Source organism: Leptidea sinapis, chromosome 44 (assembly GCF_905404315.1).
Source record: "Leptidea sinapis chromosome 44, ilLepSina1.1, whole genome shotgun sequence".
Lineage (NCBI taxonomy): Eukaryota > Metazoa > Arthropoda > Insecta > Lepidoptera > Pieridae > Leptidea > Leptidea sinapis.
In genome coordinates this window covers 1,790,962-1,817,024 of record NC_066308.1, presented here as the reverse complement: position 1 = coordinate 1,817,024, position 26,063 = coordinate 1,790,962, and the positions used below count along the sequence as shown (strand labels likewise).

General features: G+C 36.0%; 2 protein-coding genes and 1 long non-coding RNA gene across 10 annotated transcripts in view; 1 reads left to right on the top strand and 2 right to left on the bottom strand.

Moving 5' to 3' along the window:
• LOC126977166 (actin-binding LIM protein 2) overlaps nucleotides 1–8,607 on the top strand; it is a 166,838-nt gene extending 158,231 nt beyond the window's left edge. For all 5 annotated transcript variants that reach the window (XM_050825864.1, XM_050825862.1, XM_050825861.1 and 2 more), the window contains exons 17-18: nucleotides 2,807–3,007; nucleotides 3,675–8,607. In XM_050825864.1, coding sequence (XP_050681821.1) covers nucleotides 2,807–3,007; nucleotides 3,675–3,788 — 315 coding nt within the window. In that variant the 3' untranslated portion in view covers nucleotides 3,789–8,607. The remainder of the gene's footprint in view (nucleotides 1–2,806; nucleotides 3,008–3,674) is intronic.
• A 985-nt stretch (nucleotides 8,608–9,592) lies between these two features.
• Nucleotides 9,593–15,887, bottom strand: LOC126977189 (uncharacterized). 3 transcript variants are annotated; one of them, XR_007732162.1, is made up of 5 exons: nucleotides 15,810–15,887; nucleotides 14,642–14,777; nucleotides 13,727–13,821; nucleotides 11,424–11,529; nucleotides 9,593–9,947 (listed from the first exon to the last, which is right to left on the bottom strand). It is a non-coding gene; the product is annotated as an uncharacterized LOC126977189 (long non-coding RNA). The 3 variants fall into 3 exon arrangements; XR_007732163.1 differs by lacking the exon at nucleotides 15,810–15,887 and adding an exon at nucleotides 15,677–15,733; XR_007732161.1 differs by lacking the exon at nucleotides 15,810–15,887 and adding an exon at nucleotides 15,168–15,438.
• Nucleotides 15,888–17,094: 1,207 nt separating this feature from the next.
• Nucleotides 17,095–26,063, bottom strand: part of LOC126977339 (mitoferrin) — a 63,092-nt gene continuing 54,123 nt past the window's right edge. The window contains exons 5-6 of one of the 2 annotated variants that reach the window (XM_050826106.1): nucleotides 24,758–25,221; nucleotides 17,095–23,395 (exon numbers count right to left, since the gene is read on the bottom strand). In XM_050826106.1, the coding sequence (XP_050682063.1) occupies nucleotides 23,240–23,395; nucleotides 24,758–25,221 (620 nt within the window). In that variant the 3' untranslated portion in view covers nucleotides 17,095–23,239. Of the gene's footprint in view, nucleotides 23,410–24,757; nucleotides 25,222–26,063 lie in introns of both variants that reach the window. The other variant, XM_050826107.1, reaches the window with a different exon arrangement.

Below are 26,063 nucleotides of genomic sequence, written 5' to 3'. Positions count from 1 at the left end.
GAGTCTTGGTATAAAAAAAATATTTGACAGTATTTTCGAATCCTCAGGCAATTTATTGTATATTTTATACACATGTTATGGATTTATACACATGTTAGAAATATCTAAGAAAAAGTTTTGTTTTAGGATAATGTTTCAAAACCAGTATATGCGGCTGTCTTTTTACTCTTATTCACCTCAATAGCTGACGTGAATAGATATCTGTGGATACCGCACAAATTTGCAAGCCTCGAAAATGTACATACGTGGTTGATTTTGTAGATTATGTTTTTTAAATTGCCTCATTTTGCAAGAATGCGTCGGACCTACACTTCTATTGCACGTAAGCATTTTTTTGGGCAACAAAAACTCGCTAAACATATTGAACCATTACCCCTTATTAGTAGTCCAATGGATATATAGGATAATATAGGACCGAGTTTTGGTCGGATTTTTAAGAATGTACAAAACTTGAACAAAAAAAATCTAATAGGACATCTGGATTCTAACCGGGGTCTTCAACTTTCCGGATCCCACTGAGCTATTATAGTCTTGTATATATTGTCAAAATTTATCTTTGTATTCTAATGTAAATCAGGTTTTAGGAAATGCCGGAGTACAGTGACCGCATTGCTTGATGTCACTGACAACATACTTAGTTTGCAAGACAGTGCTCATTGTACTCTTCTTGTTCTTTTGGATTTTTCTAGGGCATTTGAAACAATAAATATAGATATAATGCTATCAAAATTAAATTATTATGGATTTGATTTTGCTGCATTAAAATGGTTCAATAGCTACCTATGTGAGTGTCACCAATGTGTACAGCTGTCCCAAAACAGTTCTTCCTCCTTGACATCTGACACTTTACCGGTTGTTGAAGGAGTACCGCAAGGAGTTCTATTTTGGGCCCCATATTATTTATTTTATACACAGCAGACATCAAAAGCCATATCAGACATTGCAAATACCACTTTTATGCTGATGACACCCAAATATATATATCTTGTAAGCCAAGTGAAATAGATAATGCGGTCCAGTTGCTTAATGGTGACCTTAATAGTAATAGTATTATGTTGTGGGCCCAGAAAAACAGTCTATGTCTTAATCCGGTGAAATCAAAATACATATTTTGTGGCACCAACCAACAGCTGAGCAGTTTAAAGTCTTCACATGACATTATCTTGATGGGTGAACCCATTGAACGTACATATGTAGCACGTAATCTTGGTCTTCTTCTCGACAGCAAACTGAGATTCCATGATCACATCACTAGCCTAGTCAGTAACTCTTTTTACAGGCTGAAAGTATTATATAGGATGAGACCTTATCTGTCAAAAGAGATGCGTATCCGTCTTGTTGAAAGTCTAGTTCTCTCAAAGCTGAATTATACAGATGTTGTCTTTGGCCCACGTTTAGTTTCTGTAACTAAAAAATTGATTCAGAGAGTCCAGAATGCATGTGCCCGTTTTTGTTTCAATATAAAACATAGAGACCATGTCATCCCTTTCTTGAATAAGCATTAAATGTTAAAAATGAAACATCGGCGAAAACTTCACTTAGCTTGTATCCTTTTTGGTGTATTGAAGTTCGAGAAGCCAAAATACCTTTATGACAAACTATCTAGAACGGCTAGTCTTAGGTCGTGTGGGTCACGGCAGTGTTTTGTTCAGGTGGTTATTGAGAAGCATCGATCGGCGTTATTTAGAGGGAGCTTTCGTTACTCGGCATCCAAATGTTGGAATAACATCCCACCGCTTATTAGAAATTTAAAAAGTCTATCCTTATTTAAAACGAAATGAGGACAATTTCTTTTACAGGAGCAAAGAGCACAAGAGAACTTGGCTCAAGACATGAGTGTAATATAGGTTAGATTCAGATTGCTCTTGTCTCTTTAGTACTATAGGATCTTCCCTCTTAAATTAATAAGTGATTCGATTGGCAACCGAACTAATTATCTATTTTCGTTCTCTAATCATAGTTCATTTTAATAATATATTTATCTAGTAGGTACTTATTCTTTGTATGGTGCTAGTATTTTTATTATCATTTTGGTTTTGATTGTATTATACTGCAAAATAATGTCGTAGGTATTTTTAGTTCAAAATTGTAAGCCTAATGCACAATATAAAATGAATAACATATTAGTTGACGATAATTGTTTGTTGATATAATGTGGCTCTAGAAGTCCTGTAATTATTTTGACAGTTGACAGTGGGTTGGTTGACGCTTGAGGACGCTTGAAGACCACAGAGCAAGCGACCATCGGTTTGATACTGTTTACACCGAGAAAGTTGCAAATGAAAACGTATAATTCACAACAAAATTTAAAATTATAAAAATCATAGCGTACATTCGTATTGGGACAGCTTCAAGGTCACAGAATGGCTCAAGCGGAAGATCGGCGCTGGACATACATGATGTGTGTCAGCATATGCCGAGCTTGTGCCTATTTGCAGCTGATGTTTGAGCTTCTTTTATTTTTATTATGTTTAAGTTTTATTTTAATTTTAAGCTGTAATATATTTTGTTTTGGTAAGTTTACTTTTGTTAATTACACATTTTTTAGCTGCAAATAAAATATTTTATCATTAAAATAATTATTAATGTAATTGTAGCTCATTAAAACACGGATAAAACTATATTTTTTTAAATTGAAACCTAGCTAGATCGATTTCTCTCCCCCGAAACTACCTGTATACCAAGTTTTATGAAAATCGTTTGAGAAAAGAATTAATATATGAGCGTAAAACTGATGAAACATATCCATTATAGGCTGGAAGGCATAGCTTGTGTGACCCTGTTCTTATTGATTGCGTGTGCGCAGACGTCGGAAGGCGGCGTGCTGGTGCGCGGCGTTGCCGGTGTGCGCGCGGGGGCGGGCGGCGGCGGGCGCGCGGTGCGTCGCTCGCTGCCCAACATGGCAACGTCGCACTTGGTGCACGAGCCCGCCAAGTTGTACCCCTACCACCTGCTGCTCATTACGAACTACCGCCTGCCGCCCGACGTCGACCGCCTCAACCTCGAGGTACTACCAGATTATGGATAACACACCGGCACCTATTTCTGCCGTGAACCACTAATGTGTAAGCATTCATGTGTTTCGGTCTGAAGGGCGCCGGAATTTTCTCAGAATTTATGGGTTTTTCAAGAATCCTGAGCGGCACTGCATTGTAACAGGCAAGACGTCTCAATTACCACATGCTGAACGTCCCGCTCGTCTCGTCCCTTATTGTCATAAAAAAAAGAAAAAGAAAATAACATTCTCCTACTTTCTCCACGTCATTGAGCCATTGGAGGGGTAAATACGTCTTGCAAATAATAAGTGTAAGATTAAAGATTGCACAAAAACAGCTTTAACAACGGCAGGAGAAATAGAGGCACAAAAAATGAACTAAGACCATGTGAAATGGAATCCTAAAATACCGTCATTAAATATTTATTTTCCTATTCCTTAGATCATATATGCCTCTTAATAGAATGCGAAAACATTAAAAAAAATGTAGTTCACACTTATCCTCTATATTGAGCAATGCACGCACACTAATACAAATCGCGAGTGTAAGACGCATAAATTATCTAAAATTTGTTCTCACTTGCCATGTTTCATAAGAATAAATCTTATGAAACATGGCAAGTCTCTCTACTATTGACTGGAACAATGTAAATATTATAATGTTGTGTTTTTATTACAGCGACATCTATCGGACGCAGAGTTCGAAGCCATCCTCCAAGTAGCTCGCAGCGAGTTCTATCGCCTGCCACAGTGGCGCCGCAACGAACTCAAACGACGGGCCAGACTTTTCTAGATACACTCCGCATATACTAGAAGCCACTTAATATCTAAATTTTTTCTGAATACGCTTAGTAAATACAAAACACGCGAAATTTTGCCTAGTTTTCTGTTAGCGTTAGTTGAAAATGAGATGGTCCATTTCTGTCCAGGTCTGTGTACCTTATACCGTTAAATAAAAAGCAATTGTGTGGTTTTATGAAACCACAATGCAAATGAAAACTTTTTTCACAAAATTACATATTCATATCAGCATAGACAAAAAACAGATTTATAGATTATTATGCTTTACATATTCATAAAATAAACATATAATGTAAAAAAAATATTTTCAGAAGTGGGGTTCGAATCTACTCTCCGTCGAGCATAGACCACTCGGCCAAACTGACTTGAAAGCAGTAGATAAAGTATACGGGTAACGTCTAATGCATCCAATACCGTAATAAAGATAAATTTTACTCAATAAAATAATAATTTAACGAAAAATAAGAATGTAATGACAGATTTTGATTTTTTACAAGATAGAGTCCTTTTAACCTTAGAGTAGACGAGTGATATCATTTTGACAAGTTACTAAGTTATTATTATCCTTAGCATTACTCAGTCACTTGCAATGCTGGATCAAGCAAGCGCGGGGCCCGTAGCAAATTCTTTGAAAGAGCCCTTAATATATATTGGAAATAGTCTGTTTCCGAGAGTCTGACGATTGTCTTTATAGGAAATGTTGTAATGTTTCACATTTTTGTGACGTCAAGTAAATTCAATATACCAACATCTTAATATGTTTCACTAAAAAAATTACGCTCAGTTAGAGATAAGTGGGGTACAAATATGCAATTGCTACTCTTGCTATGTGGTTAATTCGCCACTGCTCACTTGTCAGGTATAATGAATTAAACACTATGACAAAAAAAACAACAATACCACTGACTTAAAGGTTCGCTTATAGTTGTGAATAATTAGAATTTAATTATCCTAATGGTACACAGACCTGGATATGCCTGATTTAATTACCCTAGTGGTATGAATACCTGCATATGCTTGATTTAATTACCCTAGTGGTACAAAGACTTGCATATCCTTGCTTTAATTACCCTAGTGGTATAAAGTCCTGCATATGCTTGATATAATTACCCTAGTGATATAAAGTCCTGCATATGCTTGATTTTATTACCCTAGTGGTACAAAGACCTACATATGCTTGATTTAATTACCCTAGTGGTATAAAGCCCTACATATGCTAGATTTAATTACTCTATTGGTACAAAGACCTGCATATGCTTGATTTAAATACCCTAGTGGTATATTGTCCTACATATGCTTGATTTAATTACCCTAGTGGTACAAAGACCTACATATGCTTGATTTAATTAACCTAGTGGTACAAAGACCTGCATATGCTTGATTTAATTAACCTAGTGGTACAAAGACCTACATATGCTTGATTTAATTAACCTAGTGGTACAAAGACCTGCATATGCTTGATTTAATTACCCTAGTGGTACAAATACCTGCATATGCTTGATTTAATTACCCTAGTGGCACAAAGGCTGCATATGCTTGATAGTCTATGGATCATCTCCTTTAATGTGCTATTACTGTCACTGAGTTTTACAAACAGCGTCCCTAAATTAAATTATTAGATAAACGTTGTAATTGTACGTACCGACTTGATTGCGAGGGACATTAGTACAATAAGTACATTAAATCCAAAAAAAAATAAGAAATCATTACAAATATGCAAATGATTCTACTTTACCTTACAGCACGGTGATGTTAAAACTTAACAAAATAGCTTGGCGATTATTAATATATTATTATATTAATAATAATGTTAAGAAAGTCATTCGGGTCATCAGGCAGATCAGACATATTAACAGAATATTCAGTCACTTGTGACTTTTTGATAGAAATTAGCTCGTTGTAACGAGAATGAAAACTTATGAAGCAACAAAAAATATTCATTTTTAGGACGACGCTACTACAGGTTGAGCTTTGGAAATATTCTTCACATTTATTTTGTATATATAATATTATGTTTTTATTTTGTGTATGTACTCAATTGCGTTTTTTTTTATATAATTTTGTATTTTTATGAAATATATCCATCATAATATTATATATTAACAATTCGTGTTAATGCTTATGTTCCTCGCTATCTAGCTTTGTATAAATATTATAACGTTTAAAATCTTATTAATGATTCTTTCAAATATCGTTCTGAATGTTAAAAAAGTTATGTTATGTTGTGGCTTCTGAAGTAATGGACATTTTAATTTGTTGTAAACCCTTTTTTACTCCCACATGTTGTCAGTCACAAAAATCAGTTGTGATTGATTGAAATTTTATTTCAGCAATTCGTTATGCATAATTTTATCATAATGACTACACTAGGCTATAAGTGGCGAGGTTCTATATAATTTATATCGTAGATGTAAGTGAAAATGATAGTAATATATTGATATTATAATGTAGCGTGGGTGACTGTATGAGTGATGTATGCATCAGGGTTCTAAGAACTGAAAATGGACATTGCCGACTTTTGTTCTCACAATATGACAGAATTATTATTCAAACTGCTTTACGTGTTATGTCAAACTCTTTAGCGGTAAATTTGCAAGGAAAATATTTGTTCCAAATATTATAGCTTTTCATATAAATATTTGTAGACACTGTATTCAGTAATTAGCAGTAATTAGCACTGCACGGGGACGTCCGCTCCCGACCAATGACCGATTGGAACTGACGCTCCCGCAGAACAGTGCATTCGATTTAAAGCACTCAACGTCACACGGTCAATGTTACTGTCACTGTCAATGTCATAACAGTAACCATGATTGTTAACACATATTTAATTCAGACTAGATATCAAGACACTACAACGTTTTTAAGATGCGTTGTTTATTTTTTCAATTTTTTTTTTTTAATTGATTCGGTGATGTTCGTTGGATGTCTGATGGCTATTTATATGTGCGCCTTGGATCCGGTATGTGGTGACGTTAGTGAGAACCAAATATTATATAGACGATAATATGTTATATATTGTTGTGCAGCTTGCCTTGTCGCATATACTACTTATGACTTAATTACATTACACTTAGGGTTGTCAGAAAGAATATAGGGTTATGCATAATAATATCACATCTTAAATAATTATGTTTTAATATGCCATTTTATGCCACAAAGCCCTTTATGTTAACTGTCTTGGAATGACTGCTCGCCATGTTATTTTTTGCCGTAGTATTTTTGATCTGATTAAAATAATGGAAATTATACCATTTTGATAACGAAAGTACGTAATACTATTTCAATGCTAACGGAGAACAGTATTTAAAATAATCTTTTTCCCATTATTGTTATAAACTGAAATATTTTTAAATATAAACGTTACATCTATTTTTTTTTATAATTTGTGTTGTTCATATAGTGTGTGTGGATAAGGCAAGTCCTAAAGGAGGATATATTTTTACTTTAGCGTTTAGGTTCGTGTGGAGGCGGCTTTGAGGGATTGGTGTGAAACCTGAGAATGTATCTACACTGTATAATGTGTCTGTGAGAGCTTTAAGTGCGGCGAAATATCTACGAAAATTGGTGATTTTCGTATTTAACCAGGCCAAGGCGAATTATTCCGGTGAAACGCGTAGGTTTATATTAAAAGTATTTGGTAAGCCCCAAGTGCTCTAAATGTGGCCAGATTTTAAAATTGAAAGCTAGGTCTAAAGTACCGATTTCGCGCCGAACTTTCGCAGGTGTTTCGCCACCACTTACGCCCACTGAATTCGTCGCAAGCGATACTCGTCGACGAACTTTGTGAGCTATGTCTGTGTGAGTTTATGTTCCTATGTTGTGTATGTGTGTGTGCGAGTTGTCGCCTAATGGCGTCGTTGTTTTTAATTTTATTTTATTCCCCGGATATCATTTTAATTACGATTTACGTGTGCGTTGTGAACGTTTTTAATAATAACATCTGGAGCTTTTGCGTTGTATACTGCGGTAGCTATATATTATCTGTAAGTATAAGTAGGGCTGCAATATGTGTAACTGTTACCATTTAGCTGACGCGGAGCGATCTCGTTACGATATCGTTCCGATGCAAAATATCGCAATGTAAAATTTATTATTTTTTATTTATCGGCAGTTTTTATTTCACAGCATGTTACTTAGGTATGACGATTTTATAAATTATATTTTCATTTTCGATGAGAACGGTGAAATCTGGATGAGGCGCATAATATGTTCTTCTTATTCAGATAACGGACCAAATATCAAGCACACTTTTATGTAACATATATAAACTGCATACTAAACTCATTACAAGGCCTAATATGTCGTCATATTATGTAATATCTATGAATCTTTTAGACATATCTTTGTGCCTCGTTCGGATTCACAGTTCAATGCTTATTAAAAAGCAAAACATCGGATAGTTGTAGGTTTTAAATTATTATCATAATAATTTTATAGTCATTAAGGCAATATTGCTGGTCTAGAACTTTTATACGAACTATAATTGTTTACGCTTTTGGGCACTTTTATCGGATCCGTTCGTACTTTATCCGTGAAATTGTATCGACCATATTGAAATGTTTGGGGTCCGATAAATGATCGTACCTATATCGTGTAAACAATTATTGCAAACGGTGATTTGCACCACTATTGGCAGACTGACGTGTCTGTCACTTTTATTAAAATGTCATTAATGACAGACAGGTGGTGAAATGGACACAGAGTATGTATAATAGAGGAGTATGTAGATGGCAGCTACGTCAGGTGTATCCGAGCTGTGTGTAAACAATATGCTTTTAAAGTAATAAATATTGCATTTCCAACTGTTATCTGTCTTATTATTTTACTTCTTCGGGCTTGAACCATAGGCCACAGTTAAGTATTAATATTATTTGGTTTTGACAAAAAAATAAATGTGTATGCTCGGGACGCCCAACAGAAGTGATAACTTAAACCAATCTAAGTTAAACTATTTAATATTGAAATTGTTTAACAAACAATAAAAAAACAGGTTAGTGCATGTCAATATAACGTTGTTATTGAATTTTAACGAATATGGCTGTATGGGCTTGAGGCCTTTGCCAGTCCTAATACTGGTCGAAGAAACCAAAAAAAAGTGGACGAATGTCGCTAACAGAAATTTTTAATAACTTTTATTTATTATACTAGAGTGTCTGAAAGATTAAAAAAAAATACTGTACAATTTGAAACAAGATTTTTTTAACACCATTTAAAAGCCATTAAATTATAACGGTTAACAAATTGTTTCAATTGATTTTTTTCTGACGGAAGTTTAGGGTTACAGCGGTGCAAATGTTACCCGATATAATTCTGTACCTTAAATTATTTATACGTCTAGATAGAGTTTCTTGCTGTTAGACAACCGATAAAAACAGGTCATGAATATTAGTTTAGCGTGACAAGCTACGTCTACACTCGCGTTAGCGTTATTTGTTTGACACTTTGTATTAGTGTACGTGAATTGCTCAAAATAGAGGTTAGTTCTAAAGTCTATTTTTTCGACGTTTTCACAGCTGTCATAGTCTATCTGGACGTAAGAATTATCTAAGTTCTGTACATATAATATAAACCATTTTGATTTTTAGACACGTTTAGGCGGAATTTTCTTTTTTAACTCATAAGGTCTTTTAAAAAAGGGGAAAAATAATTGTATCTAAACATTAACCATTAGTTATATGCGTTGCAATTTCATATATTAATACTAATATCGCAACAAATGGGTAATAAAATGCTATTTTTTGAAGTCGATTTATTATTTCTATAAAGTTATTAACTTACGTGAACGTACCTATATAATATTATGTATAGTGGGTATAGGTATAATATTATTTATTTATTTATTATATACAGTTACTATATACTACACATATACACACAAATATACATGAATAATGCCAAGCGGAGCATATTCTCAGCCCAATGAACAAGTAGTTATAACAATGCACAAGAATCGCTCATCTCCACTTCATGGCTTCAATTGCTGCATGTCCATTAGTTTTGACTCCTGTACGTGCAATGACACCGCTCAAGTACCTTGCTGGGTATTATTTATTTATAATAAAGAACAGGACAATTAGTGCTTTAGATAATCTCGTTTGGTGGTTCCGTGACGTTGTCAGCTCTTCGTAGTAACTGCTCATCATTCGTGCTGTGAAAATAAAACAGTATTTCAAAAATTGTTTATTTCATTAGACTCCATACGTTTATATATTTATATTTCCCTGGTTAAAAGTGGCTTCTTTGCACAGGATGCCGGCTAGATGATGGGTACCATAACGGCGCCTAAAAGCAGGAATGTATGAGCATTCTTATGTTTCGGTGAGAAGGGCGCTGTAGCTAGAGAAATTACTGTGCAAATGAGATTTAATATTTGTCTCAAGGTGACGAGCGCAGTTGTAGTGCCACTCAGAAATTTTGGGCTATATAAGAATCCTGAGCGGCACTGCATCGTTATCGGCTGGGCGCATCAATATTATTTAGTTACGTTTAGTTCGCAACAAGAAAATTTAATAGATTCAAGAGCTTCACATGATAAGTGGTGAGATGCGTTGCCGCCCTTTTTCATTGGGAGTATGCTCTATGAGTCGCATTAGTAAGTCTTTTATTGGGCGATGTATATGTTTCTTCAATATACCTATATATATACATATCCCAGAAAATGTAGAAAATGTACAAAACGTTTGTGTGGGAAAGGTTGCTATAGCATAAACGATTTTATTAATGATACCACAGACTGGGAAGAAGCCTCCCGTCTTTGCAAATAAAAAAAACAGGCCGCGATTCTTCTCACGCCGGCCATAAAAAATCTGTTCTTCATTTTGAAGGTAGCCTGAAAATGTCACTAAAACGTGTCATTTTGAAGTCCATAAGAAACATGCACATATACAAACGCCAGCAACGCGCCCGTTATTCCTTTGGTGTTTTTTTATGGAAAAAGAGGATAAACGTGCGTACGGATCACCTGGTGTTAAGTGCCGCCCACATTCACTTGAGAGATACCAGATGAAATACAGGAGCAATTTTTGGAGGTACCCATGTCGTATCGTCCCGGAAACACCGCACAAGAAAGCTCATTTCACAGCTTTGTAATACGTAAAAGAAAGTTCTGAAAATCATACTGTGGAGGATACAGGAAACAGGACAAACAACTCTACGGAACAGTCCCCGTGATATATGTGGTAGAAGACACACAATGAAGCGACGTCTCTACGCAACGTCAAATGATCCATACGTTCACAGAGCTCTGGGTTCCTGACAATTCGAGCTGCTCTACGTTGTGCGTGGTCAAATGGATAAAGAAGAATGGAAAATCAATTTAGTGTTGCAAGAGAGTGTAGGCGGCGATGACCATTTAAAATCAGATGATCAGTACGCTCGTTTATCCTTTTCCATAGACAGATTAATAGGTAGCCGTAGGTATATTAATTATTATTTGGAGAGGGTGGCTATTCGGCTAGGCCTAATGAGTCATCACCGCGTCCAGAATTGAACTATTGTGTTCGCCACTCATACTTATGGCTCCTCGTCATGCCCTGCCGCATTTGCATTGAATTCCTTTATCAGTGCTTTGGAATGGTTTGAACCTGTTCCTTAGGTATAGGTACTTAGGTAGATAGGCACCTACCTTTTGTTGCCAGAAGTAAGCCGGTTCCCATACTTTCGTCGGGTGCCCAAGTCGTGATACGGCCGACAAAAGCTTTCGTAAATATGGAACAATCCATTCACGTAGTCTGTTCACATGAAAAATATGTTAATGAACAGTTTCGGCAAGAAAATTGGTATGATAGAAGAAGATACAGAAGGGCATGTCAAACTTCTTACTTTCAAAATGGCGACGCTTCAATATTAAAATTAAGCAATTTGTTAGAAACTTTGAAAATCATAATGTTAACACGAGGAACAAACATAAACTTGTTACGCCTAATACTCGGTTAATTCGATTTAGTAAGTCTTTTATTAGCGGATGTATTTACTTTTACAATATGATATCAGAAAATGTACAAAAAAATGTGTTTACGAAATTAAAAGAATTGTTAAGAAACGTTTATGTGGGAAAGGTTGTTATAACATAAACGATTTACTTAATGATGCCACGGACTAGGAATGAAGCGGACACCCTCAGGCTCTTTAATTATAAATGATTATTGTACGATATTATCTACATTGTTTATTTAAAAAAAAACCCGCTGAGTTTCTTGCGCCCGTTCTTCTCAAGTCTGAGGCAGACTATTTTGAATGAATGGTAGTTTTTGACGTTCAATAAGACTTTGAATCCTATTTTGAATAAAAATATTTGAATTTGAATTATACAAGGTGAAACTAAATGGGTATACTATGCTTTGAACCAGACATTCCTTAGGTCATCTCTAATAACTATGTGAAGTCAGAAATGAATTAGCATTATATTTTAATACAATATTTAAAGTGCTAAGTTTTCGCAAAAACTATGATTCCCTCAACCCTAATCAGCTGTTTTTTTGAACTCTCTTTGACCTTAAACAGATGAAAAACGTAGATGTGACATAATATCAGATAATAGTAAAATGCCTACGATTCATTGCAGCTGTGAAGCAATTTGTGTTCTCATTTTGCCATGAAGACAAAGTTATTTTGTATGTGCATTTGCTTTAGCTGACATTGAAAATACTTCTAAATTTGTATTTACTGTAGTTATGTATTACCCAATAAAGATTTTTTTAATTCTAATCTTATTATGAAACTATGTTATGTTAGTATTTACTCTGATTTCCGCGAGTGTTTCAAATTTGTTTTTGTAACATTCGTGTTACTTATAATACTATTGTAATACTATCTTGTGTTTTTTTAAATATGTTAGGTTGAAAAGATCGACCTGTCTGCGTTAATACTCTTTGAATTGTGCTTTGAAACACGATATTTACTGCTGTGTGTGTGTGTAAATGTCTATTCTAAAGGCACCCTACACACTGCACCATTTTCAATTCAAGATTTGTTTATTATGCTCGAAATGAAATGAGTTCATATTTTTGATAAGTTATTACGTAAGCACTTCAATGTAGAATTATTTGAAGTTTTCTTCAAGTTACATTGAAAATAATTCCAAATTTGTAATTGTAGATTATGGGTACCACAACGGCACCTTTTTCTGCCGTGAAGCAAAAATGTGTAAGCATTATTATGGTTTGGTCTGAATGGCACTGTAGCTGTTCTTATTACTGGGCAAATGAGTCTTGACATTTTAATTCAAAAATGTTTTATCCAATAAAGATAATTCTAATAAAAAATTGTAATTATCTTAAAGTTATTTAATTAAATTGAAGGTGAAAGGTTCTGAAGGTGAATTTTAGAGTTCCATCACCGGATTACCACCGGAACCTATTACTAAGACTCAGGTGTCCGTCTGTCTGTCACAAATCAAGCTGTGTCTCATAAACCGCATAGTACCTAAGACATCTGACTGAATGCGTGTACCTGATACAAATATATTGCCGCTTTCTTCCCGTGACGTTCTATATGGATCTATACTTCGTACCTAGGTCCAAATTCAATTAAAAAAAATACGGGGTTCACTCCGGAAGCGCCGTCAGAAGTGAAAACTTGAACAATAACGTTGTGCATTTTTGAATATTTTGAAATTTATTGCGCTATCGTACACAAACATTACAATTTATATTACATAAAAAAAATTAACACTTCAGAACTATTTCAATTATTTTTTTAAATAAATTAAAAAGTTTATCTCTCTGAAAAATCAACTTTCATCCATAATTTCCACCACTGTCTTACGAATTTTCGATCAGGTTACGTGTCCTGACGCGAGTAACATTTTATACCGATCCCAAGAAAAGTCCTCAACGTCGCTAAAGAAGTATACATCCTTCCCGTACCCATTTTCGTACTTCGGTAAAGTATAAGACAGCATCTTGAAGGAGCTTGGCAGGTACGTACCTTCTTGGTACCCATGATGGTCGTCACACCAATGTCGCATGGCCGAGCAGATGGACGCATGTGTGTGCGAGTACTCCGAACATATCTCATCGGGCCTGTCGACAGGAAACAAGAATCAATTACCGCGTAGTAAACCTATTTCGCAAAGTTTTTTACAAAAAATCGCTCTGTTGAAATTGAGTGCGAATAATTTGATATCACTTTTATCTTAAATAGATACCGTCAGCTATTAAAAAGGAATTTATTGATAGTGGGGATGAGTGAAACATACAACATTCATATATTTTATTCAAAATAGGAAAGAATACAAAGGTAAATTTCGCCTCTATATACAAGTATATATATTAATAGCTCAGATGGGACATTGGATGATTCGGAAAGTAGAAGACCTCGGTTGGAATCCAGATATCCTTTTAGTTATTTTTTTGGTTCAAGTTTTGTACATTCTTAAAAATTCGAGCAAGGCACGGTCGTCCAGATATTTGGAATAAAGTAGCATATAGACGACCTGACAGATGATAATGTGTGAACCTTATATCAGCTGTGAAAACGTGGAAAAAATTGAATTTAGAACTAACCTCTATTTTAAGATATTCACGCACACTAGCACAAAGTGTCAAACAAATCGCGAGTGTAAGACGTACCTTGTCGCGTCTCACAGTAAGAGACTCTATCTAGATGTATTAATAATGTATGACATGAACTATATTAATTAATTATATTTGTCGTCTAGGAGGGGCTTTGATGTTACAAAAAACAAATGTGGATAAATTAAGTGTTTCAGATTCCATAATACTTATTTTGAATACTATATTAAGACAGAAAAGACCTTACATACCACTGACCACAAAAAATGGCACAGTCGAACCACTTGACTTCCGGTGTTCTCAAGACGTGAATAAATTGAAAACTTACTTCACAATCGCATAGCAGTTGAGGACATCCTGGATGCATTGAGTGATGTTAAACGACCCTCTGTGGACCGCGTCGAACTCCATGGGCTCAAACATCTTCGTGGGATCTTCAAAGTACTGCGCCATTACGTACCTGGCTAAAAGATCATTTACAATGTGGGTAAAAATGCCACAACGAGCAGATTGCCAACAAGATATAAGGAGTATGGGAGATATAGGTAATGGGAGTCAGTTGGCAATGGTGATCATCCCAATAACTCAACAACCATTCATGAACTGACGTTTTTAATTGTGCCACATGCTAGCTGTGTGCCGGTAATGTCCGCTCCCGAAAGCACACTAAATTCGGTCCACGCGCAAGAGAGAAAAAGAAGTTAGAAGTTTTCGCTCGCTTCTATCTGATATTTGGAGTGGACAAATTTTAGGGTAACCAAACAACTTAGTGATTCTTGTTATGCTTGTAATATGTTATGACTATAGCGTTTTAGATCGTGATTTTAAGGTCAGTTTACCAATATCACTTTTACCTTTTTATCTGGATTGTTTTTATCTCATCTTTACTGTAGGAATCAGAATCAATTCGCCATAATATATCCCGATGTATTTTTAGAAGAAGTTTTTGTAGCAGCTGAGCTGAAGTCCTTCAATCAGAACTTGTCGTTATTAAGCAGGAGCTGCTGAAGTAGTACCACCCCTTCTTAGCTTCAACAGCGATAGCTATTCAGTTCAAAGTCCTATACCAAGCAGAAATAGACAATTTTATTCAACAACATATGAACGAAAGGACCTCAAATTGAAACCCCATCAACATCTGAGAACCGGCTAAGAATCTAAGAGTTAATCCAGATGGCCAAGAAAACAACTGTCTTCAAGTTACGGCTAGGGAGGCAGAAACAGCATGCAACGATCTTACTGCGACACCAATTAAAGACGACGTAGGCTAAATTTGTATTGATGTATTAGAAAACGTAGTACACATTAGAGAATAAAGCGAGGACAGGAAATAATAATAATAAATGGATCAAAACCTTAATACCTAGAGGTGCGAGTATTCGAAAAATTGCCGCTAGCAGTCCCGTCTGTAGAAAAAGACATTAGAGTAAAAATATTATTATCTATGATTACCAAAGTGCGAGTGCATAAAAAAGAAAATTGAAGCTAGCACTCACCGCAAATAAAAATTTTCAACCCAACACTTGCCATAAATATAATCTTCATATTATACCAGATATCTCGAAACTGAGTTTCTACAGAATAGTTTGTTCATCAACGTTAAGCACTATAACTTAATGACCATGACGAAGTCATTAATGCCAGTAAGAATATTAAAATAGAGATCAAGCTATGATTCAATTAGCAGTGAAGATTCGTAGAAAGGTAAAACAAAATATATTCGCATAGTTAAAGTTTAACATTGCATGAGTTAAAAATCTTCTTATGGTGTTTATTAACTAAATTATTGATTTGCATAATAAGATTTACATAAGATTTCGGAACAAATGATGGACCCCCAATCGTGTATTAAATATATAAGAATAATACCAATTTCTGTGATTAATTCTTATAATAGGACGTAAGTAGGACACCACGGTGGCCCGACTGGTTGCGCCACCATGGTGTCCCTAAGCATGATGTGACAACGCATATCTTGACCTCTATTGTTGCGCATGTCCATGGGCCTGGTTGGCTCACCACATCCCACACGTGTGCCTCTTGTCTTTTCATAGCACGTGCATCAAAACAAGTATAACTACTATATGTATGATGGTAGATTATGTTTTGTAGATGTCCACATTTTTTGTTGAAGTCCAAATTTTGTGCGGCGGCCATCTTGGATTTTAAAAATGATCCCTATTTTATTTCTCTGCAACCCCGAGAACGTTGGAAACGATATCCATATCGTTGCAATGACATTTTTGCGCGGCAGCCATCTTGGATTTCAGAAAGAACCAAATAATTCGTTATGTACTACCCCGAGAAACTTATAAATATTGTTTCCACGGAAACGATATTCATAAGTTTCCACGGAGGCCATCTTGGATTTCACATGTAATCCCATATTCGTTGTACGCTTCGCTTGGAAATTATTATCTTTCCTCGAAGCCTTTGGGATAAAAAGAATCCTATTTCATTTTCAGTATCCCTAACACATGAGTTCAAGATTTAATGTGTATCTTGATATAAATTTTTATATTGTAAGACAATAACTAGCATCCAAACTTTTTATTTCATAGTAAATACACACAGAAAACAAAATCAAATATCCATTATCCTCACCGGGCATTAAACCCACAACCCGAAGCTCGATAGGCAGATTCGTAAGTACCACACGCTACCAACGGATCCGCGTCGACATTGAATGTGCCGAATTCCGTCCACCTTTGTTCTTTGTGTATGGCCAAGGCAAAACAGGGGTGAATCTAAATGATAAAAGGAGTACTAAAAAAAACTATATATTGTCCAACTGTTTATTTGTGTTCTCTTTGTTACATTGACGGTCCATAACGTCCTAACGTGTACTTGACCAATATGACTTGTAGGAAACACGACCGCACACCGCAGCAAGTTGCCTGGAAATTTATACTTTATACTAACGTTATTTTGAGACTGTGAATGATTTACCGGTTCTAATAAGAGGGGCATCGCTATCGCCACGTGCGTGTTATAGTACGGGGCACGCAGCTGTTGTCAAGCACATGTCAATTAGTTTTCGACATAGTGTTTTTATCTACAAACAAACGTACATTCACATTTATAATATTAGTTTGGATATGATTATCTATTGTACGTTAACACATCAAAAACTTCACGGCTTCAAAGGGACAATGTATTCCAGCCATTGCTAAAAAAATATTAAGTTGATAATGATACCGAAAAGTACTTTAATCGCACCAAAACAGTCGCGTCCGTAATGTAAAATGATTTTATGTGTCTACAAGTCAAATTGGTCTTGTACATTTACAACAACCCCAGCGTGGCTCACTCATTATCATACTACATCTAATATACAACTACATATCGCTTTACATAACATATAGCTGTCCACAACGAGTATTGTATGCTATTATGACACAAACGGCCTTAAAAATAAACCATAAATATACAAAATGTTGATTATATATCTGACAACACTGTCAATACAATGATAATTCTGCAGTTTTCCGAATGACATTGCAAATAAACGCGGGAAACGTTAAGAATAAACCAATCATAAGCAATATGTCTATTTGTAAACATTTTGCATATTCTTGGTTTATTCTCAGGAATACTGCGTCAGGGTTCTTCCTTCGTTTCTGTAGACTGCAAATATATGAGTCACTGTTGCTCTATCTCTAATGGAATGGAACAATAGTAACTCAAATAATAGTAGTAAGTAGTTAAGATTATGTTTTTGTACTAACATAGTTTTTTAAGTCTAACTAACATGATGTTAAGTCTGTAGTTACTTGAAAATAAAGTTTTATTATAATTATAACTTAATACCAAGTTTATTTGTAAGGCCGCAAGTGTATTTCTAACAGATAAGGTTTAAATATTTTCAATTATAGCGAAAATAAAACACTCTCTTAGGATAAAGCAACCAACCAAAGGTAATTTTACTAATACTAAAACGCTTTCCCGTCATTCTTTCAACGGGCCGTATATCATACGGTGTATTAAATCAAATCAAAATCACTTTATATATGTAGGTCAAGGAAACATTTATAAATGTCGAAAGCTTTCGTTACTTTTTACATTTACTACCATTTCGGTAAAGGTTGAGCAGTATTATACTGTGTACTTGATAACTATTGCAAAAAGTAATATAAATCAAAATGGCCGCCATGCAACAACACAAAATCTTTATTTTACTAGTATTCAACAAGAATGTAATTATTCCATTAAATTAGGTTAACTCTGATGTAAATTATATATTTTAGTTTTTTTCATATTATAGTTTTTATGAATTAGCGTTTGCAATTCGGGCGCCATTTTGACAGCGACATCCGCCATGACACTTTGTCTATGCCTTCAATTAAATACTCGTTGTAGACAGATACTGTAAAAGAAGCGCGAAACTATGAGCGAGCTGCGCTTACCGACTTAGCACCTCAGTTTTTGATCCCCGCGGGATTCCAATCTCACGTACCAATAATTTACACTTTACATCCATCTCTAAATAACACGCTGCAGGACCTCAATATGACGTCACACTCGATCCGTCCAATCGGCGAGTGCTGTGATAAAATGTTAACGATTTGTACGCAGACAATCTGAACAAATTCGAATTTTAAACTAAACATTGTTTTTATTATTTCAATATCTTAACTTAGAGTATTTAGCTACCTAGTGATGGTATTAACGGCCTGCTTTCTGAATATCTTTTATATACATTTTCACGCAGTTTTTGTTGTGTGAGTAATTGTTTATGCACCTAATATTTTTTTTTTAATTTCAGGCCAGTGTCTCCTCCCACTTATTCCCTCCCTTCAAGCGCATGACCTCTTTTTTGGTTAAATACTCTAAGCTTATCCATGATAAATATATATAACTACATTACATATCATTATGTACAGACGCACTTAATTGATGGTCGCTTTTAGGCTTTGCGCTATGTCTAGTCTCACTAGAGCTACTATTATAAAATATTATTGACAATAATTTTATTTCTCGACTCGATTCATATAAATAGTCCGGTACTTTTCGAGAAAATCCCGCAGCGGCGATTTCTGAAGTCAACCTTCTCAATTTATACATGTACAAATCACAGCCTCACAGTGTTTCAAGAAAGCTGAGAAAACAATAATTATTTTACAAAAGGTGCCTCTTCTCACTTACACCAGAGTACGTCGAAGTAATTTTACAAACAATAATATCATCCGTGTACATAAATACATAATAAAATGAAGGTTCTATTTACACACAATTTCGGTAACTTAAATAATCCAAAACAGATTGGCTACATAATTAATTTCCACGCCATCACATACAAAAATCCTCGACAATATCTATTTAGTCCGGCCGCTCTACACAAAATCACTGAGCTTCCATATTTGTATATAAAGTAATGATTCCCGATTCAAGTCAGAAAAAAACTGTGTTACAAACGCAATTAAAGCTACTCAAAGTTTAAAATTACTTCTCGCTGTCATGTAATTCAGTACAATTTGTAGTTTTTTTTTAAAGTGATAACCTTCTGGGATTATTTACACAAATAAAATTTGAAAGCAAAATTTAGGAACGATGCGGGACTCGAAACCGCGTCCTCTCGCGTTCCGTGCGAGCGCTCTGATACCTGATGAAGCCACAACCTATGAGTAGAATTTAACAACGATACGTCATTGGAACGGTTGGCTTAGTTCGCACGGAACGCGATAGGTCGCGGGTACAAGTCCGGCATCGTTCATAAATTTTGCTTACAAATTTTATTTTTGTAATGTAATTCTATAGTAACAAAGGTAAGATAAAAACAAAAAGTTTTAAACTTGGAATAACTTTACTTCGCGTTAATTAACACCACAGTATAAGTCGCGAAGCGGAGATAAATTTAGGATTTTAGCAATGTTATTAATGTGCGGCTTAAATTCGTTGGAAAGCTTCCAATTTGGCAACCCCGCTTAGTATAATCGGGAGAAAGCCGCTTCCAAGACTTATAATATTCAATAGAAAAAAAAATAACATCTAAAATGACCACGATTCTTTTAAATTCAAATATTTTTATTCAAAATCATTTATTGAACGTCAAAAACTACCACCCATTCAAAATAGACTGCCTCAGACTTGAGAAGAACGGGCCCAAGAAGAAACTAAGCGGGCTTTTTTATAATAAATATGGATTACAATGTAATATCGTTCAATAAACATTTATAATTAAAGAGCCTGAGGGTGTCCGCTTAACTCCCAGTCTGTGGTGTCATTAAGAAGATCGTTTATGTTTTAATGATTGTTACACAGTATGTAACTGACACACAAAGCTAAAAAAAAGTACGGAAGAATTAAACAAAAGTACTGATTTAGTTTGTATACGCTTTGTTTATTTTTTATAACAAACACCATGCAAGTAATTCCACAATTTGTCTATACGTGAAACAAAGTTAAGAACATGAACTCACGAGAAGCACATGTGGTACTCTCTCCTTCAAAGCAGTCACTCAATATCCTTAATTATCACCGCTTCGTGACTGTACAAAAATAATTAAATTTGAAATTCATAGATTCTAATTTCCATAGAGTTTAGACGAAGATATCTATGATCTTCGTCCTCACCTAACATCCAATGACCCTACACCGCTTATCACACACACACACACATTCACACACACACACACAACACTACGTCACCACAATAACAGGATTCCCAAACAAAATACAAACTCACAATTTTATATAGCCCCGAAAAGTAAATTATTTATAAAAAAAAATAACATAAATAAAACGCAACAGAAAATGTCAATATTGATAGAACGCGGTGTGTCTTCGAGTTCGAAACAAAGTGATGGACGTTTATTATTATTAATAATAATGAAAACAATACAATAATAAGTACTTAATATCAACACTGTACATTACATTTATTATTACGTAGAATAAATTTATTCGTAACATCACAGCTTACTTCTACACACACGCAGGCACACACGCAAACACGCGTGTTACACTGCACGAGTCAGTTCATTAAAAATATAATAACGTGTGTTAAAGTAAAATTAATAATACTGAAGGAACTGCACTTCGAAGTCTTATTAATGTTCGAATGAAACCGATATGTAAAATAAATAATAAAATATTCTCAACTCTGGAAAATTTGCTTAAATTAATTTTAAATATAATAAAAAGTGAATTTGTGTGATCGACTCCTTTGACTCGTACAGTATAAGCCTCTTCGGAACAGAAACACATAACCAAAAATATATCCAATATAATATATTCTATTTAAACAACAACAAAACTATTAACAACATTTTAAATCACACAAACAGTCACACACACTCACCCACACTAATATTTACGACGAAGTTGATCGGAAGGTTATCGAATCGTTCGTATCGGCACCGTATTATATCTTGTCATATGAAATCTGTTTCGTCAACTAACACATATTGAACAGTACTGCAGTCACAAGTTGTGAAAATGTGTGTCTATCTTGTATCTTTAGGCCTTGTCCACATATAAAGTGCAACGACGAACGAAAGCGAAAGGTCTACCTTCTCTTGCGTCGCCTCGCAATCTCTTTCGTTAATAAGTAGCATTAGTTGTGAACCCAGCCTTTGTGCCAAACCATTACTATTATTCATATGTGATTGAGATTTGTGCGTACAAAAATACTTTTCCAAATATTATTTCTTCGGGCGCGTTCTTAGAAAACAAAGCGATGTGTTTATTTATTGTGTGACGAAATATTACGCTGTTTCCAATTTACTCGTATACCTATTCAAGCATTTATTGGTAGTTAGTATGCATGAAAAGATAATTTCACAACAACGCAAAAGAAATACAACTTCGTTGTTTACGTGAGTACTTAACTACACACACACACGTTTTGCCTATAATTTTAAATATTTCTGAATATTTTCAAAAATAATCTCTTGATTTAAGTGTAGTTTAGTAATGACAAGAGTAGTATGGCATTCTAAATAACGTCATTTAATAACACTATCCCAAGTAAGATTATTTAGAGCAAATCATGTTTCCTCTATTCATGCTGGCATTTCTAATAATTCTATATCCATTGTTTATCGATAATTAATTATTTTAATAATTCTCGACATAATTTATATTTATTAGGTCATCTTTGTTACAACTATTGTTCAATGATTCTTTTCTACACTTTTATATGATGTGTGTGTAATATGTGATAATGTGTGTATATGTGTTATTGTGTAGTGGCAGTATTGTACGATTAACTTCAATTCAATTCATCGTTATCTGTGCGCGTGTATTTGTGACTGCTTATAATACTGTATCACTGAAATCTATTATTAATATGAGAGACTTTCACTCGCCACCAGTTGACTGATTCTATTTCCACAGAGCGGTTGTGAGTGTACTTAGAACTATTACTTGTGATGTAAGAATGAATAACAACCTGTCAAGTTTACGATGGCGCGTGGCCGAAAAACAAACTATAGTATTGATATATTTTTCTACACCCACGCTGTAAATACTGTATAAAGGGATCGTCGAATAAGGTTATCATCTACACATTAATTCAACCAGCATCATAATATTCATACCGTCATTGGATCAAGTGATATAATGATTTCTTTTTTTAGACTATATGTCAAATCGCATATTGCATAATTAATATAGCATTTAGAATAATTCTTATAAGATGAAAAAGAACATCCTTGGATGTATTCTAAGACATTCGGAAATACTTATTTAATAATCTAAGTGCCAATTTACACTTGGCGCAGTGATTTCGCAACCAACGGGCCAACGGCGATTTGCAATACAATATAAAAATTGTTAGATTGTACACTCACAGTGGCGCTGCAATTCGGTGTAAACAAAAGCTGTTTCTCTGTACGCTAATAAAGTTTGGAAGTGAACATTATGTCCGTTATGATGTACATAAATAGTAATATCGATGTGTGTGTGTTCGTGTAGTGGTGGGCTGCTACGGGTGGGCGGGGGCATTGACATCTGCAGCCGCGGCGGCGAGACGCAGTGTGGCGCAAGCGAGCGGGGAACCCGCCCCGCTGCCCGCTCCGCTACTCGCTCCGCTACTCGCTACGCCGCTCGCTGCCGCTACGCTCTCCTCTCCGACCTCCACCTGCCACACACTCACTGTTGACAACACATACCGTGATAATACACCCGGCTAACAATTAAACTACGAGGGGGAAATTTTTAAGTTTACGGAGTGGGTAGGTAGGTGATTAGGTGGGGATATTGCGACATTAGATACTAATTGGGGAACATATTGGTATAAATATCAGGTTTTGTCATATTCTCGGTCATTAGTCGCAGAGCTGTTGTCGACGAAACGAGTTAATTGGGATGAAATTGTGAAATATTGAGAAAATCGAGTTGCGCAAGCATCCAAATCAGATCATACTGGAAAAGAGGTCATCCGTTTCCGGGGACTCCTGTCCAAGTAATTTACAAGTGGCATGCCCTATTTAAACAAGTCAGGGAGAAGTCGACTCATGGCCAGGAAGGCCGAACGAGCTGAACACTTCTGAAATGTGTAGAGCAAATCTGTAGGGAAGACAAAGATGGAATGTTGGCTCAATTTATTACTGGTGACGAGTCTAGGATTAATCATTACGAACCTGAGTCTAAACAGGACTATTCAGTGGCACAAAAAAGGAACCCAACCAACAAAGAAATTTAAGGTGTCACAATAGGCTGAGGAAAATCATGGCGATAGTTTTTGATTTTTAATCCAACTCCTTACCCCCCATTCCGCAAACTTAACAAACTTCCCCTTGTAGCTTTGCCGTAGCGAATTCCAAGTTGCAACTAATTGTACAAGTCATTCATTACAAAAAAATGCTAAATATTCGTGAAACTTCTGAGGCATCAATATGACATTTAGGAGACATTCTTTTTCTTTCTTTATTACATTTAGGCGGCTTAGACAGAGGTTATTTCTACTGTGATAATATTCAACGTAACTTTACCGATTTGATCTTAGAATATTCTTCCCAAATCGGCCAATGCCTGATAAAATCTAGTGCCCTGAGATTTTTCAAATTCACCAAAACCAAATGTGCCGGCACCCTATTTCCTCACCAAGTTCTGACGCTAATTTTGTTTATAAGATGGTTTATTTTGCATGGTCTTATAGTTTGTCTCAATGGCTTTCTGATACATTCATTGAAATCATCTTAATTATAAGCAATCTATTGCTACACGTAAAATAATACGCATTCACAGAACGCTGCGCGAGCGCCAATATCGCGCAGATCTATTTCGTACCGCGCGCGGATCAGTAAGTGCCGATTCGCGTAGGTTTAATATTATAAATCTTCTCCATCTACATTCTTTCTATCAATTTTATACCTTTATCCATCCTGTGACCGAACCACCTAAACATTACCTTCTTCAATAACTATCACTACGGGTGCCTGTAGATACTCGCTGCACATACAGTAGGTTCTACAACTACTAAAGATTCCTACAAACTTACCACAGTAAGTGCGTGCTTGAGCGTCTCGTAGGTGAGCCAGCAGATTGCCGCCGCCGGCATCTGATAGAGCACGCGAGCTGTGACGCCTCTGAAGAACCCTCGCGGTCCATATGTACGGAGGATCATCGAGGCCGCTGCTGACAAACCCTCGGCACCTCGCTGCTCTTGCGTGTTGAGAACCGTCTTGCAGACGTCTAAGGGTGTTGTCGAGGCTGCAGCTAAAGCGCCCGCGCACGCACCGGCGGTAAGATGAGCGCTGGGGTTGTATGTGCGAGTGGGGTTCAACCGCGACTGCCACCACTCGTAGGTGACGAAGTGGACCGCCTGGAAGGGCACGTTCATGGCCACCTGCGTGCCGTACGAGCGGTAGAACGCACGCGCACCTTCCGCCCGGTACACGTGCCGCGCGCATTCCCACACGCCGCGGTAAGGGGAGTTCAGCATCTGTAGCCGCTGCTTCACAACTGGAAATAACACAAGAACGGAATTATTTTCGATTCATTGACAATCCGTGTGAGGTAACTTGATGCCGGCTAGGTTATGGGTACTACAACGGCGCCTATTTCTGCTGTGAAGCAATAATTGTGTAAGCATTACTGTGTTTCGGTCCGAAGGGCGCCGTAGGTAGTGAAATTACTGGAGAAATGAGACTTGACATCTTATGCCTCAAGGGTTTTTCAAGAATCCTGAGCGGCACTGCATTGTAATGGGCAGCGCTATCCACTATCCAAGCGCTTACGGCAAAATGGATTAAGAAATTTCTGTTAATGTGTATGATAATCTTTTGACAGTAAGGGACGATACGAGCTGCACGTTCAACTGATAGTGTTTGATTTCAATGCAGTGCCGCTCAGGAATCTTGAGAAACCCAAAAATTCACAGCGGCACTACAACTGCGCTCGTCACCTTGAGACATAAGATGTTAAGTCTCATTTGCCCAGTAATTTCACTAGCTACGGCGCCCATCAGAACGAATCATAATAATGTTTACATATTACTGCTTCACGGGAGAAATAGGCGCCGTTGTGGTACCCATAAACTAGCCGGCATCCTGTACAAAGGAGCTTCACACTGATAAAATAATCTAAATATAAAATTTGATTCTCTTCCAAATAACACGCCATAATTTCGATTGTTACCAAGCCGTAAACGGATGTTGTTGTTAAATATAACGATACGACCACGTGATCGACAACAGATAACCTCAGTATCCAGGGCGATTAATGTTAACACAAGACCTGTTAAACTCAATAGAGAATTATAAAATACAATTCAATTGGTTCCCTACTCGAATGGTAAGACGCGA